The following is a 13976-nucleotide window of genomic DNA, read 5'->3' as shown; positions in this document are numbered from 1 at the left end:
TTCAGGTCTGTTGGATGCTGATGCTGCCTTACTGGCAATTAACATGGTTGTGAATACAGTAGACCGGACTTTATTTTTTGATGGCGTTCCATTTGGTTCAGCTCAGGAAGGTTTTACATTTTGCTTAGTATGTAAATTTAAGCTCCCAATTTCTGATAGCTACAGAAATACAAACTAAAATCAAATCTCTGCATTTAATGACCTCAGTGAGTATAATATAGTCACACCCATATAACCTTGCTTTCCATCAGCAAAAAATAATCAAATAACGAGTATGAGTGAATTCATTACTGGATCTACAGTATAGATGACAGTAAGGCAGAGGTCTCTTGAGTGGTTCTGTTCATCATTTTACTAGTTACCAGTTTACTAGATGGGAATTTTCCTGAATGAATACCTCATAGGTGATGACGGTGGAAGGTGGTGATAACCTTAGATGCAGAGCGGATTTGGGAGCTAGAACCCCATCTAAATAAGGAGAACAAACAGGGGGGGATAAAGGGCATATGGAAGTACTGTAAATTTACTATTTTAGCATTGTACCAAGTGTTGTCCCTTACACTTAAATAGTATTTCATTTATAGTATCAGCTGAATGGCTGTGATTTCACTAGTTTGGCAGCAGATTCTACCTCTGGAGCCTTTCCAACCTCTGTTCTGCTCTTTTTTTAAAATTCAGTGCAGGTATAGGCTGCTTTAGTTTATTTTTCTAGCTATCAGAAATGCATTCAGAAGTGGAAAAAATGGGGGATTCCCAGTATTTCTTGTTAATAGAAGCTTTGCAAAGAAATGTTCATCTTTCATGGTATTCGTAAAGTGCGTGGAGCAGATTTTACCTGCAGGTGCTCATGGGTCTCAAGGACACGAATTCGTAGACTCTCTGTATATCGATACATTTTACAATTTAAACATCAATATTTGACTATTCTGATCAAACATAGAACTCTAGGTAATTATTAGTTTATTTAAGCCAAAGAAACACATTGAATTAATGCCTTCACTATTTTCTTCATTGATTGTTTTCCATATTAATGTAGATACTTATCTTTTGTAAGAACAGAGGAAGGGACTGTGGTGTTTGCCATAAAATCGGCAACACAGAGAGAGGCAAGTCATGCACTGGAGCCTTCCTAGGCTGCAAGATAACTTCAGCCAGTTTGCTGCCCCCCAAAGCAGTAGTCTGCTCTTCCTTTCAGTTTCAGCAGCTTGTATCAGTCCTCTGGTACTGATACTGATCCTTCCTTCAGCATGGGTATTTGTGTGGCTGGGCACATGCTGTTGGAAAATAAGCTGGATTAAAACTAGCTCAGGAGAAATAATAGTAAAAACAGTTAGGTGGGAAAGAGTGGCTGGGACAAATGGAAGGATTGCTTCAGCCTCCATTTGTACTCATGTATGTGAGCTTCACGTTTATAGACAAATGTATATTTTTGATGGCAATATATTCTTGCTGTGCAACTTCACAAAGTAACACAGTGGTGAAAATGAAGACAATGTATTAAAATACGTCACTGATTTGCTGTGTGATCTTAAGCAAGTCATTTAGCTATCTCATGCGTCAGCTTCAAACTGGGTATTACTGGAAACCGGCTCTTACATTTGCATTTTTTTCCCCCCACAAAATAAATTTTTACTTCCATTTCTCCTCTCCTGAAACCCTGAAGTTCTGTAGGACTCCAGATAGGTTTTGTGCCATCTGCTAATGTTAGTTCATTTGTACTTTAAAAGCACTGTAGCCTCCCTCACCTGGTATGTTGGGTATACTTGAGGCTTTGGCTTGCCAAATTCCTGTTGACAGACTTTGTGACCTACCTTTGGACATAGGTTGCAACAGTCAATGAAAAAGCAATGAGAGAAATACCTCACAGAGGACAGTGGGGTCACTGGTTATATATAGGAAGAGTTGCTCCAAAAATAGAGTAGTATTTGGAGGTGAATAACCTTAGACTATTTAAGGGCTATTGAAAGAGGTCTCTTTTTTCTTCTTCTTTTTTTATCTCCCAGAGATGGAAGAATATTGCTGAATAAGGAATGTCTGATCCCATTTACTTCCTAGCTGCCAAATCATGAGTACTTGGAATCAGTTTAAGTGTCCTTCAGTGCATATAGTTTATTGCACAGGCCCATTAATTCGTTTTTCCATTGTGTAATTTTGTACGATGGTTGTAATATGGCAACAAAGCTGAATCTCTAGAGATTCATTGTTCTGTAACAGTTGTGAAAATTAAGTGCCCAGTATATATAACTATTAACTTAAAAGCTATTTCTTCCTCCATGTGTGCAATGAAAAATAGTCTCTGAATAATGAATATCATTCCAGTATTTGATTCATGTCTGAAAGTAATTTTACAGAATTTTGATTTATCTTGTCTAAAGTACCTCTTGTATGTTTTCTGACTCACTTCTGCTTAACATATGCAGTAGGGCATTTTGAAATGGAGGTGAGTAAAACTGATATGACCCATAAAAATAGATGAATGATGTTAAGCCGTTTGATTCAGGCATGTAATCACGAGCTGCGGTATTCCTTCAGCCTTCACATCGTTCTTTCACGTAAACATGCTAGCACGCGGCTGGATTCAGTAAACACTTCCCCAGTGCATTTCACTAACCATGAAGACGGTCAATACTGCATTTGAGCAGACCTGTTTTTCCTGGGCTGTGTACAGCTCCAGGAGCCTGTTGGAGTTTTTACTTACCATAACCTCTGGACTACTGGAGATACTCCTCTCACCTATAGCTACTGGAAACTATGCTACCTCCAGCTGCAGGTGTCCGGGAACCTGCAGATCACTTGAGCTCCATCATTCTTCTGTGCTCCCCTAAGCAATTGCTGCAGGTGCAGTGCTGACAGTACAGTTCTTGAGACAACCTGTGCACTGTCTTATGTCTCCAATTATTCAGGAAAAAAAATTCCTAACTCCTTTAACAGCAAGATGGAAATATTGAAACTGTTTATTCCATGCCATAGGACCTATGTTGTCGTTTAGCTTTCACTGCGCGGAAAACAAAGCCAAAGGCTCCTCTACACGTTCCCTCTCTGCTTTATTGTGTTTGAGATGGAAGGGTAATTGTGCTTGGCAAGGGTGACTGGATTACCGCTGCCTTTGACTTTCAGGTTTTTTTAGTGCCATCATGGTGCCTAAACGTGTACAGAACACTGTGACACGATGGGGAAAATGGGATTTGATTTCTTTGAATTAGAAAAAAATTGTGATTCTTTCCCTTTGAGGACAATTGCCAGAAAACTAAATCAATCCTATTTTATTTTTAAGACTTGGAAGGTTTTGACTCTGTAATACCAATTGCTGAGAAGCTTAATCATCCAACTACAACCAGACCAAAAGCTACTGGCAGGCGACCACCCTCCCAGTCTCTCACGTCTGTAAGTTAATTTTCCTTTTCTTTCAAAAATATTTTTTTCTGATTTTTTTTCCCTCCTATTTGTGTTCCCTGGTGTTTTTACTGTGCTTACACAGCCATTCCTTCACATGTACAGTGAGGCAGAGAGATGCAGCTCAGGAAAATCAGTGTCAAAAGGCTGCCAGTGTTTTGAATACTGATGTTTAAAACATTCCTTCCCTTACAAGATTTGTACCCCCTTATTTGGGTGCTGCAAGCATTCCTTGCCAACCATGACTGAGGCCAGAAAAATCCTTTATAAAAATCTTCGGAATAAACTAGTTTGTGCTAAGTATTAAGGATTTTGAAAGTATTTCCCAAAAGAAGCGTTTCCTTTGGTTTCTCTAGGACATTTATCAGATTTTGAGGACAGACAGACTGTTTCAGCCTTCAGCAGCTCTCCTTGAGCCATCATTTCTTCTCATTAAGCTCACAATTGTAAATATAAGGGTGATTTAAATTTCACTCTCTAATATGTATCTTTAGACAAGTTGATCTCATAAACCATACTTTGGAAACCACTGCTTAGTTTTTCAGTGTCTTTTTCTTTGGGGTTTCTTCATTTCCGTGCTTTTTTGCATTCTGGAATATCAGAATGAGAGCAACGACTGATGGTTACCTGTGTTCATGTTGCTGAAGAAAAACAAAGTGGAGGGAAGCAAAAATTATTATTGTGAAACTAACAGAAAACAAAAAAAGAAAGCTTTCAAAATTTACTATATACATAAATATAGAAACATAAAAGACAAGTAAAAAGGTTTTTCTTCCTCTGTCAAATCTATGGGGAACGGAACAAGGGGTGGAAAGAACCTTCCCTGTTTGCAGCTTTACAAAGAGGCTGTGCACAAGGCAGCCCTGCAGTGCCAGCAGTGTGCACAGGCAGCAGCATGGGTCCTCTGAAGAGCAGCAAAGTGGGACCTACACTGAACAAAGCCATGGCAGAGCTGCCCAGGTGGCAGAGCTGGCATCCCCACAGCACGGTGCTCAGCGTCCTAGCCAAGTAAGATTCCGCTCTTCTTGCAGCCAGGAAGGTGCTTTCATCTTATGATATAATGCAATGCAAAGATGTAAATTAATGTTGAATTCAACTCTTAAGTCTATCTTATTTCATGAATGCTTTGAAAGCATTCTAGCCTTGAAAATAAGATGTAAAAAAGGGAGGAAGAGTCTTGATTTTAAGTATTGTTACTTGGAAAATGATAACTGAAAAAAAAAGTCATCACAGAAATGCTTTTCTTCTTCCTTTGTTAAATTCTTGTACAATGATAATACCTGCTTTTTTTTTCGTCTCCTGTGGTGTGTGTGTTTGTCTACATAGTCATCCCTTTCAAGCCCCGATTTCTTTGACTCACCAAGTCCTGAAGACGAGAAGGAGGAACATGTTTCTATTACTCACAAAACTATTGAAGTGTCAAAGAAATCAAGAACTGTTACAATATCACAAGTAAGTTAATTGGAATGCCTCTGCTTAGCCTTATCACGTGCATCTTCATTTTTTAAAACAGTATTCAAATATTTATTTTTAAAATTAAATTCAACAGTCACTTGGTAACTAGCCCTTTGAAGAAGCTCAAAATTGTAAAGGTTACTAAAGATTGTTCTGTGTTTGAAATGCAAGTCTAAAGTGAATTGCACAGTTAAAATGTCTCCATAACCATACTGTGAAAAAAAATCCTTCTAGTGTAAATATATTTCACAGAATCAGACAAGCAAGGGAAATAAATTTTAGAAACAAAGGCCCTTTTTTGCAGCTGTAAATTGAGTTTACATTAGAAGAGTCTGCAAGCAGAGAAAATACAACATCTAATAGTATGTGAATTTAAATTTGCAAGTATAATCACTTTTTATACCAGTATAATTGTATTCGTTTTGTAGGCTTGTGCCATTCTTACTGTATATTGGTAGAAAACTATAGGATAATCAAATATTACATGAGTGTGTAGATCAGGCTTTAGAGGTTGGAGCTATTTTTTAGTACATAAGGATACCTTTAATAATACAAATATTACATTCTAATAGCATAAGAAAAGCATTTGAAAAATGAAGTCATGCACTTCTGTGATCAAGTTCTAAGGATAATGTTTTGCTATATAGCTCCCTCTTCTGGGAGCACTTGAGTTCAGGAATACTCTTGGGCCAATATTCGTAAATTATAGGCTGGTATGCCAAGGATGTAGATGTTGTTGCTGTAAAACAAGATGACTGCTATCAGAAAGTAGCTGCTCGAGGCTTTAATATTGATAGGCAGTTAAGCCCTGGAGTAAGGTGTTCAGTATGGATGACTCCAGTTGTGCCTTGCTCACTTGCTGCAGGTTTGAACTCAGCCTGCTGTTTCTTTTCAGTCTAAAGGAAACTTGCATCTACTGATATAAGGATTATTATCCATGAAAGATCTGCTTATAGGTACACATTACTCACACATGTACACATATATATATAAAATGTTAAAAGAATTTTATTAAGGTCATGAAGTCAAGCATTCAAGCCACTGGAGTGATTCAGCTTTCTTGTGATTATAACACCATTTTTATTTCTATGGTCACACTGTTTTTTCTGCAGAACACTTTTTTTATGCAGTGCTTGCCCAGGACAGGTTCTGTGCTCAATCATGCTCATGTAGTGGGGAAGACTGTTTTTTGCAGAACTCAGTGGATCCTGCTCTTCCTTCCCCGTCACACTTTATCCTAATTTTCATCTGACCACTAACTTTTCTCTCAGTTACTTTGTCCAGCTAATGCCACCGCCCCAGTCCCCAAGTGCTCACTTACAATATCTCCTTCCATTTCCATACCATTTTTTCTCAATATCTTACCCTATTTGCCATTCAACTTCAATATCTCTTTTCCAAAGACAGAGTTGGAAGGTTGCCTACTGCTTTTTCTTACTCTTGGCCAAATCAGATTTTCAGATACTCCTGGTAGCTGTCGTATAATGCACACATTAGCATTGCTGAATAACAATATGATAAATAATTAAGACTCACCTTACTTGCCATTGTGATAACTGTACTTGTACACTGTTCTGTGGATGCAATGAAATAGCCTGGTCATGTATGGTAGGTGGACTTCAGATTTTCTATACCTTGTCTAATAAGTAGAGCACTGGAATGCAATTCAAGAAGCATGGGATCCTTCTGAGCCAGGCACATGGTTCCAGGGTAACTAGGTTAATGCTGCGTTTTTCTGTTAAGTTGCTGGAGCAATAAAGAGCCACTGGTGGTTTTGGGGATTCACAGAAGCTTCAGTTAACAGAGGACAGTACAGTACATTTATTTCTTATTAATATATTATCGTTTTGAAGCCATGGGATTTTGTTTTTCTTTTTATATCATACCAACAAGTGAACTTAAGGAATATTTTGCTATTTTCGTAACACTAAGGGCAACACGTAACACATTTTTTAATCTTTAAAAAACATTGTGTGTTGAAGATTCCTTCAATGGTTAGTTGATGATTGTAAATTTAATCTGCAAAAAAATACAACTTGGATTCTTAGCCATGCAGTTTTGTGCTCTACAGGAGTCGTCCATGGATGTAGGTATATTCTCACAAACTTCTGAGAGAAACACTGAGCATCTTTCCCTGGTTTGTTTCACTGCTAGGTCTGAGATCTTGGACACGCTTGTTGCTGACTGGTTGTAGCAACTGTGGAAAGTCTTGCTGAAGCTGTCTGAACTTCTGCATCCCAGCTAGACCCCCTCTGATGTACATGTACAAAGATAATGACTAATTGTTATATTTCTCATGCTTTGGCCAAAACTGTCCATGTTTGACTATGGACTTTCAACGTTACTGAAGAGCAGCAAAATACTTAATATTAGTTAGAGGTCTGATTTTCATAAAGCTTTCTCTAGAAATTAAATGTTATTCTTTTTGTTGCAGGTGTCTGATAATAAAACTTCCTTGCCTCCAAAACCAGGAGGTTTGGCTAGTGGCAGTAATGTACAACCATCACTATCCCCTTCACCATCACCTGGATTTCACTCAATTCCTATGGCAACAACAGGCCACAGGTCAAATTCCCCATCCCTGTTCGGTACTGAAGGAAAGCCAAAGACTGAGCCCTTGAGCCAAGGTCAGACTGCCCTGGAGGAGCTGAGAACACAGATTAAGGAGCTAAGAACCATCATTGAAACCATGAAAGACCAGCAAAAGTAAGTACTGCAAATCACAACTGTAGGTGGGATGCATCCATTCATGCATGGTGGTGGCAGTTTCTTCTTGAGCTTGCCTTCATGTGTGTTACTCTGCACAGTTTGCCTTTGTGTTTATGAGTGATTTTCATCTGACAGAACACGTTCGGGGTGAGAAGCTCAGGAAAAAAGACTGGCACTATCCATCTGTGACAGCTTTTTTTTGCTGTGTTATGATATAAGCAGATGTTTATGGGGTGTTGAAAAAGTTAAGTTACAAGCTATAAGCAGTGCATAAGGTTCTTATGTTGTTTTATTTGCCAATAACTATTTGGGAACTCATGCACTGATCTTAATAAGGGGTGCATTTGTTCTAGTTCTAGTACAAATGACTACAAGTTCCTAAAATTATTAAATCGATTTGTTGTTTGACTGTTAGCACGTTTTCCCAGGAAGCTCGTATTACAAAAGAAGTAATTGAATTGTGATTAGGACATTTGAAGAAGTGTTTATGATCCTCAATCTTACTATTTTAGTGTTGGGCATCTTTATTTTTTTAAGCTGCTCATTTCTTAGGAGAAACTGGGGCTGGCGTGTAGCTTTTGCTATTCCTGAGAATATTTAATGTTTTGGAAGCTAAACCTTCACTTACATTGTCAGTTATGTGTAGCCCAGGCAGGAAAAGGAAAAGGGAAAGCAGCGTGCAGAGACTGTGGCGGAACAGAGGTGTGCGGGGAGTTTGGGAGAAGATGCGGGAGGGCCTGGTTCAAGATGGATGATGGATCTAGCCAGCGAGCCCCATGGCTTCGCCTCTTAGGCTGACCCCTGCTCCTCTGGTCTCCCCGGCCCTTCTTGCAAGGGCTGCTTCCACCTACTGGTTTCTGTCTTAAGGTGAGATCACTCAGTGGGAACACAAGAAGGTCTCTGCTCCTTATAGTTATGTTCCACTTCCCGACAAAGAAGGATGACAGCAAATCCATATTTGGGATCGTTAAGTCTTATAAATGAAGTTGAAGGTTACATTGTATTGCTAGCATAAACAGCTTTTAAGTGGCTTAAGTATGTGATAGCATGGGCAGGATTTGTGTTACCAGTTCCTACAACCCACCAACAGCCAGTCCGTCTACATTTTGTATGGAAAAAAAGGCAACTGGGTGCTGATACAGTGTTGATACAGCTAGTCCAGAGGAAAGCCTGTGGATGCTGGGCTGTTAGGAGGAAATACATTACGTATTAGACGTACGGGCTGTGGAAGGTACTGTCCTTTTATAGAGAGTCTTACTTCTCTGTAGTATAGCATATAGTATACAAGAGTATACTGAATTTAATTAGTTATTCAGAGGAAAAAAGGTAACTAGTGAAGCAAGGAAAATATGTCTCCAAGACGTGATCGTTTGTATTTTACTAGTTTAATCATTTCCATTCCGAGCTTTTTTTGCGTTCTTTTAACAGGAAAGAGATTAAACAGTTGCTGTCTGAGTTGGATGAAGAAAAGAAGATCCGTCTACGATTGCAGGTACTTAAATTATTTATAATGTTATGGAAGTATTGGCAGGTTTGATTTAGCCTCAGGTACGGGACATAAAACTCTGCTAAGATACTTAAATTCCAGTGAATCAAAAACTGCTAACATTTGTGAAAGGGATATACCTGTTCCCTTCATAGGGTTGCCAGTCTGTGTCATATATATTGCAATACTGGGTTCTTGCTGAAAAGCCTGATAATTATCTAAAAATGTATCAGCACAAGTAGACAAATGAAAAAGAAAAATTGAACACAATATAGGATTCAAACTATGATATTTTTTTAGTCTCAGTTTTAATGGTTTGATTTTGTCACAAATAAAATCATGTCTTTTTAAATGATTTGCTCTCTCCCAAAGCTTTATGTTTTGTAGTAGGCTTGTCTTAGTGTTGATATGCTTGGAATATTATTTCATATAGCAAGATTTTTATGTCTGCTTTACAGACTGTACTCAGGTTGTCTTTACTAAAGCATCCTAAATAATATAAAAGAAGGTGCTCTGATTAAGAACCCAGTTACTGCTACTGTAGTTTGTGTAGTACCTTAGCTCTAGATGTTGTCGTGCCCTACTTCTGTGAGAGTCATGGAGCTGGGCCTTTGCTAGGGTCATTGACTGTGCTGCTTCGATATGGAATGACATTGAAACTGTTTTTCTGGGTTTTGGAGAGTGATTTGGACAATGCCCTTAATAACATGCTATAACTTGGTCAGCCCTGGATTGGTCAGGCAGTTGGACTAGATGATCGTTGTAGGTCCCATCCAACTGAAATAGTCTAGTCTAGTCTATGTACTTGATAAGTGGTTTAGTATCGATTATTTTTTATATTTTTATGGTATAGGTCAACTGTACTTTTTCTTTGTACTAGGGATAGAAAATCAAATTGTAATTTCACTGGGCTATTCCTGCTCAGTAAAGTGCTTGGGAACATGGCAAAGGGTGGCAGAACTGGGGACCGTCAATGTCTGTGCTCCAGGGCTGCCTAAAGGACTTTATGCCTGCAACCACATAGGAGTATGACTTCTAGTAACACACAATTCATGTTCAGCCAAAATTGAAATTTATTCAGATAAAATCAGTGAGCATTTTTAATAGCAGTTATTGATTTCGTCTAACAGGCCAGACTATTCAGAGGTCTGGATTCTACCTCCAAGGATGGGTTTACATCTTTATACAGAGACCTGCATTAATGGTTTTAAAATTATGATCTTATAAATGAATGCTTTTACTCCAGTTCAAATGTTGCTTATACTGGTGAATGTTCAGATGCTAGCCAAGGTGGCATTACTAGCCTTACATGAAGATGAGAGTTCAACAAACAGAAGTTGCATTAGTTTAAGAGTGCTCTGATAGTCAGAAAGTAGCACCGCTCTCAGTCCATGTATTGAAGAAGACTGCCTTGATGATATGGCGCAGTTGAGCACTGCGGGTGTGTTTGAATAAATCTAATACCCCTGCTTCGGGGCTTCCAGTGTCTGTCAGAGGGGCCAAGTGTACATCTAGGGCTGACGGTGGTTTCAGCCACATCCTTTTACCACATGGCTGTACATCCATCAGAGCCCTTAAGGTGCCTGGACTCAGGCTTGATGGGTGTAGAAGGCAACCGCCATCCCTGCAGCAAGAACCGTCCCTGTAGGAGAGAGACGATAGGTTTTGCTCCTCAGCTACCAGTGCTCATTGTCAGCAGTTCAGTTTACTTGTGCCGGGTGTAAGTGCAGCAGCTGGTGCATGGGCACAGTGCTCATTCTGCAAGTAATTCCTGGCAGCGAGCTGCGTGGCTTGTAAAAGTTGTAATTTAAAGAGTTTGAAAGGTCTTGTAGTACATTCAATGATTATACTTGTCAAGCTCTGAGGGGAGGAAGCCGTGAGTGGTCATCTTATGCAGCTGAGAAGGTCACCTCAATTTGTGAAACCTGTAGAAATAAGAATAGTATAAAACCCGTACTCGACACCTGTGGACAAGATGGAACATGTGCTTTTCAAGCAGCACCAACTGTGCCTCAGTTTGTTAAAGCATCTAATTTCATCACAAATATTTTTTTCTTTTCAGATGGAAGTTAATGACATAAAGAAAGCTCTTCAATCAAAGTGAATGCTTGATAGGTGGAATGTTGCATTATTCTTCATGACTGAGACTCAAATTTATGCCCCAGCCAAAATAACTTTGTGCCAAATGATTTAAGAATTGCCTCAACATCCCTTTATTTGAAGGATTAGCACAACAGGTTTTGATAGCACAACAAAAATACCAACAACGAGGACAAAATTCCCACCTGAAGCAGTGCTGTGTGGCACTAGTTGTGACTGAAATTGATCTACTTGTGCTAAAGGCTCTCTACTTCAAGATCCTAGGTGAAATGAAAACTCAGGCAGTTTAGTCCATAGTGGTACTATTTTGATGATATTTTTCCATAAATAAAGTGTATTTCAGATTATCTGTTTACAAGCTTTATGATTTTGACTTTTGGTTTTTAATTGTCTTTTGTCACAGATTTTAAAATGTTTGTACTGCATATAGCCAGGAATGAATGTTAATGTTGGGGCTGGAGGGATTATTTTTGCTTCGAGATAGAACAGCCTACTTTTTGTTATGGTTTTAAGTTCTGTTAAATATGCAATTTTATGTCCCCAAATCCCCTGCAATTTAAACTTACGTTGTGTACAGTAATGTATTTACAAGAAGGAAACAAACCAACAGAAGTCTGGTCTTTGCAATGATTTGTGCCTTTCTTTGCCACACACTGACTGGAGCCGGTTGCAAGCCAGGTCTCCCTAATGTAGCTACCACGACGACTCCTGTCCCCGGTGTCCGGCGGAGGCCACCTTCTCAGTGCACAGCTGCTCAGTCAGTAGAGCCAGGTTTGTGCGAGGTGGCAGGACAAAAGGGCGCAGCTGAGAGCACCTTTGTCTTGAGCAGCTGCGGCTTTTTAGCTTTCCTGGGTTTGATAGGCCTCTCCTTCAACTTGAATGTTCACGTCCGCTTGATTTTCATTAGATGATTTAAACGCCCGCCTCTGTCCCCAGTTTTGCACAGAGTGAACAGAATATGCATTATAAAAGCAAAAATAAATAAAAGTAATCTATAAAACGTGAATAAAAAGCTGTATTATTTCATGCACAAGGTTCTCTATCGTGTGACATTGTTTCATTTGCTTTTTATGTGGTATTGTTTGCTGCATTATGTTGTACACTTATAGACTGATACACTTTATAGTCCTGTTTTTGCAGCAGGACTTTCTTTTCATCATTTTCTTGAACCTGATGCTTACTTCATTTCTTCCAGTTTCTCTGTTTGCTTTCATCCTTTCAAAATAAGGTCTCCCGTTTTTCTGTTTGTGGTTTCGTGTGTTCTTTACTAGCCGCGGAGTGTCTCATACCTTGTCAGCAATCTCTGTTGAGTTTATGCAAAGCGCTTAAATAATGGATATTTTTGCATAGCATGGAGTGAGTGGGTGAGTGATATTGGTGGTGCTTCAGAGTGACAAAAAAAACCACACAAAGGATCTATTTGTCATCTCATCAAATGCTAGAGCTGGCTCCAGCCAGCATATCCTGTATCACAGCTAACCACCCTGCCTGCTGGGAGCTGGATGAGACGTAGTGTTCAGTTAGCTGGTCACGTTCACACATGGTTGGCAGAGTTCCCATAATCTGTTTGATACGCATAGATATATAAAATACACACTCCACCATACCCGAATCTTGCTTTATGGGTCTCGGCTGGCAATACAGAACCTCACTGTTGGGATGATTTCCTCTACCATAGCATCTGCTTCTCTTCTAACAGTGGTGTCTGAGATTGAAAGATCGGGTAGTGAAACTTGAGAATTTTTTTAGAAGTCCCAGTACATTGCTTAATGTACTCAAACAGAAGCACTAATAAAATATTTTATCACTGAAATGCTCTTATTTAAGATTTCTAAATAACTGCATTAAAATATTTTTGTACAAAGAATGATAGTCCCACCATAGCTTTCCAGCAATAAAGATTTCCAGATTACTTCCATGGGTTTTGTGCAGTTAGTAGCAGAGTTAGGAGAACAGGATGAAATGAGGGATAAGGAGTAAGAATTCTGTTTGGGTTTGTAGTCATACAAGTCATTTGCAACATGTATCCAGAAATGAACAGCTCGGGCTTCCTAATTGCATCCTTGGAGAGAGATAAACTATTGTGTCTGTGGTAAATAAAGTATTGATTCCTGAGTCGTACCTCAGAAATATAAGAGACATCGCAGACATGTTCCATTTTTTGCAAATGGAAGTCTGAATTTGGCACAAAGTTTCCTTATATCAGATTACATTCTTTTTTTTTTCCTCCTGTTGAGGAGATGATAACTTGTCATTTTATAAATCCAAGTTAGAAGTCCAACATATCATGCTTTGTAAAAGAAAGTTAAACAAGATTTTGTGAAAATGCTTTGTTTTGAAAGTTGATTATTCTGGGAGAAGAGAGTTTGTAGAAATACAAGCTCTTCTTGCTACATTTCATTATAATAATAGAAAGTATTTCACATAACACATGGATTTTCCCTTTTTAAAGAGGATCAATTATGCATTAAACCTGTGGATATAAACTGCTGTTTTTAAAAATCTTTGGGTTTATATTTAAAGAAAAACAGAAAATGCTGGTGAGCTACAAAGTGATTTTGATGTGAAAATGATTAAATATTGTTGTTTGAAGAGTTGTGTAAAATGACTTTTCATTAATATGCACACACCAGTCTTGTGGCAGACTTCCGTTACGTGTAGAAGTCAGGTGTGAAACATCAGGCTCATGCCTTTGGATGATAATATTCAAATTCTTGATTTGGAAAATTTTTAGCTTATTAAGAAAAGTTTTATGTTCTCTTTATGTTCTTTTTTCAACTCTAGAAGGAGCAAGTATTCCTTAATGTGAGATCAGAGCACTTAGCACTTTAAA

General features: G+C 38.7%; 1 protein-coding gene across 2 annotated transcripts in view; it reads left to right on the top strand.

Moving 5' to 3' along the window:
• SH3KBP1 (SH3 domain containing kinase binding protein 1) overlaps positions 1-11490 on the top strand; it is a 236120-nt gene extending 224630 nt beyond the window's left edge. For both annotated transcript variants that reach the window (XM_050915197.1, XM_050915196.1), the window contains 5 exons: positions 3275-3384; positions 4720-4845; positions 7283-7554; positions 8986-9049; positions 11106-11490. In XM_050915197.1, coding sequence (XP_050771154.1) covers positions 3275-3384; positions 4720-4845; positions 7283-7554; positions 8986-9049; positions 11106-11147 — 614 coding nt within the window. In that variant the 3' untranslated portion in view covers positions 11148-11490. The remainder of the gene's footprint in view (positions 1-3274; positions 3385-4719; positions 4846-7282; positions 7555-8985; positions 9050-11105) is intronic.
• The last annotated feature ends 2486 nt before the right edge of the window (positions 11491-13976 follow it).

This window comes from Gymnogyps californianus, chromosome 1 (assembly GCF_018139145.2).
Source record: "Gymnogyps californianus isolate 813 chromosome 1, ASM1813914v2, whole genome shotgun sequence".
NCBI lineage: Eukaryota > Metazoa > Chordata > Aves > Accipitriformes > Cathartidae > Gymnogyps > Gymnogyps californianus.
The sequence above is the reverse complement of the archived record's forward strand: the minus strand, read 5'-3'. Positions and strand labels throughout refer to the sequence as shown.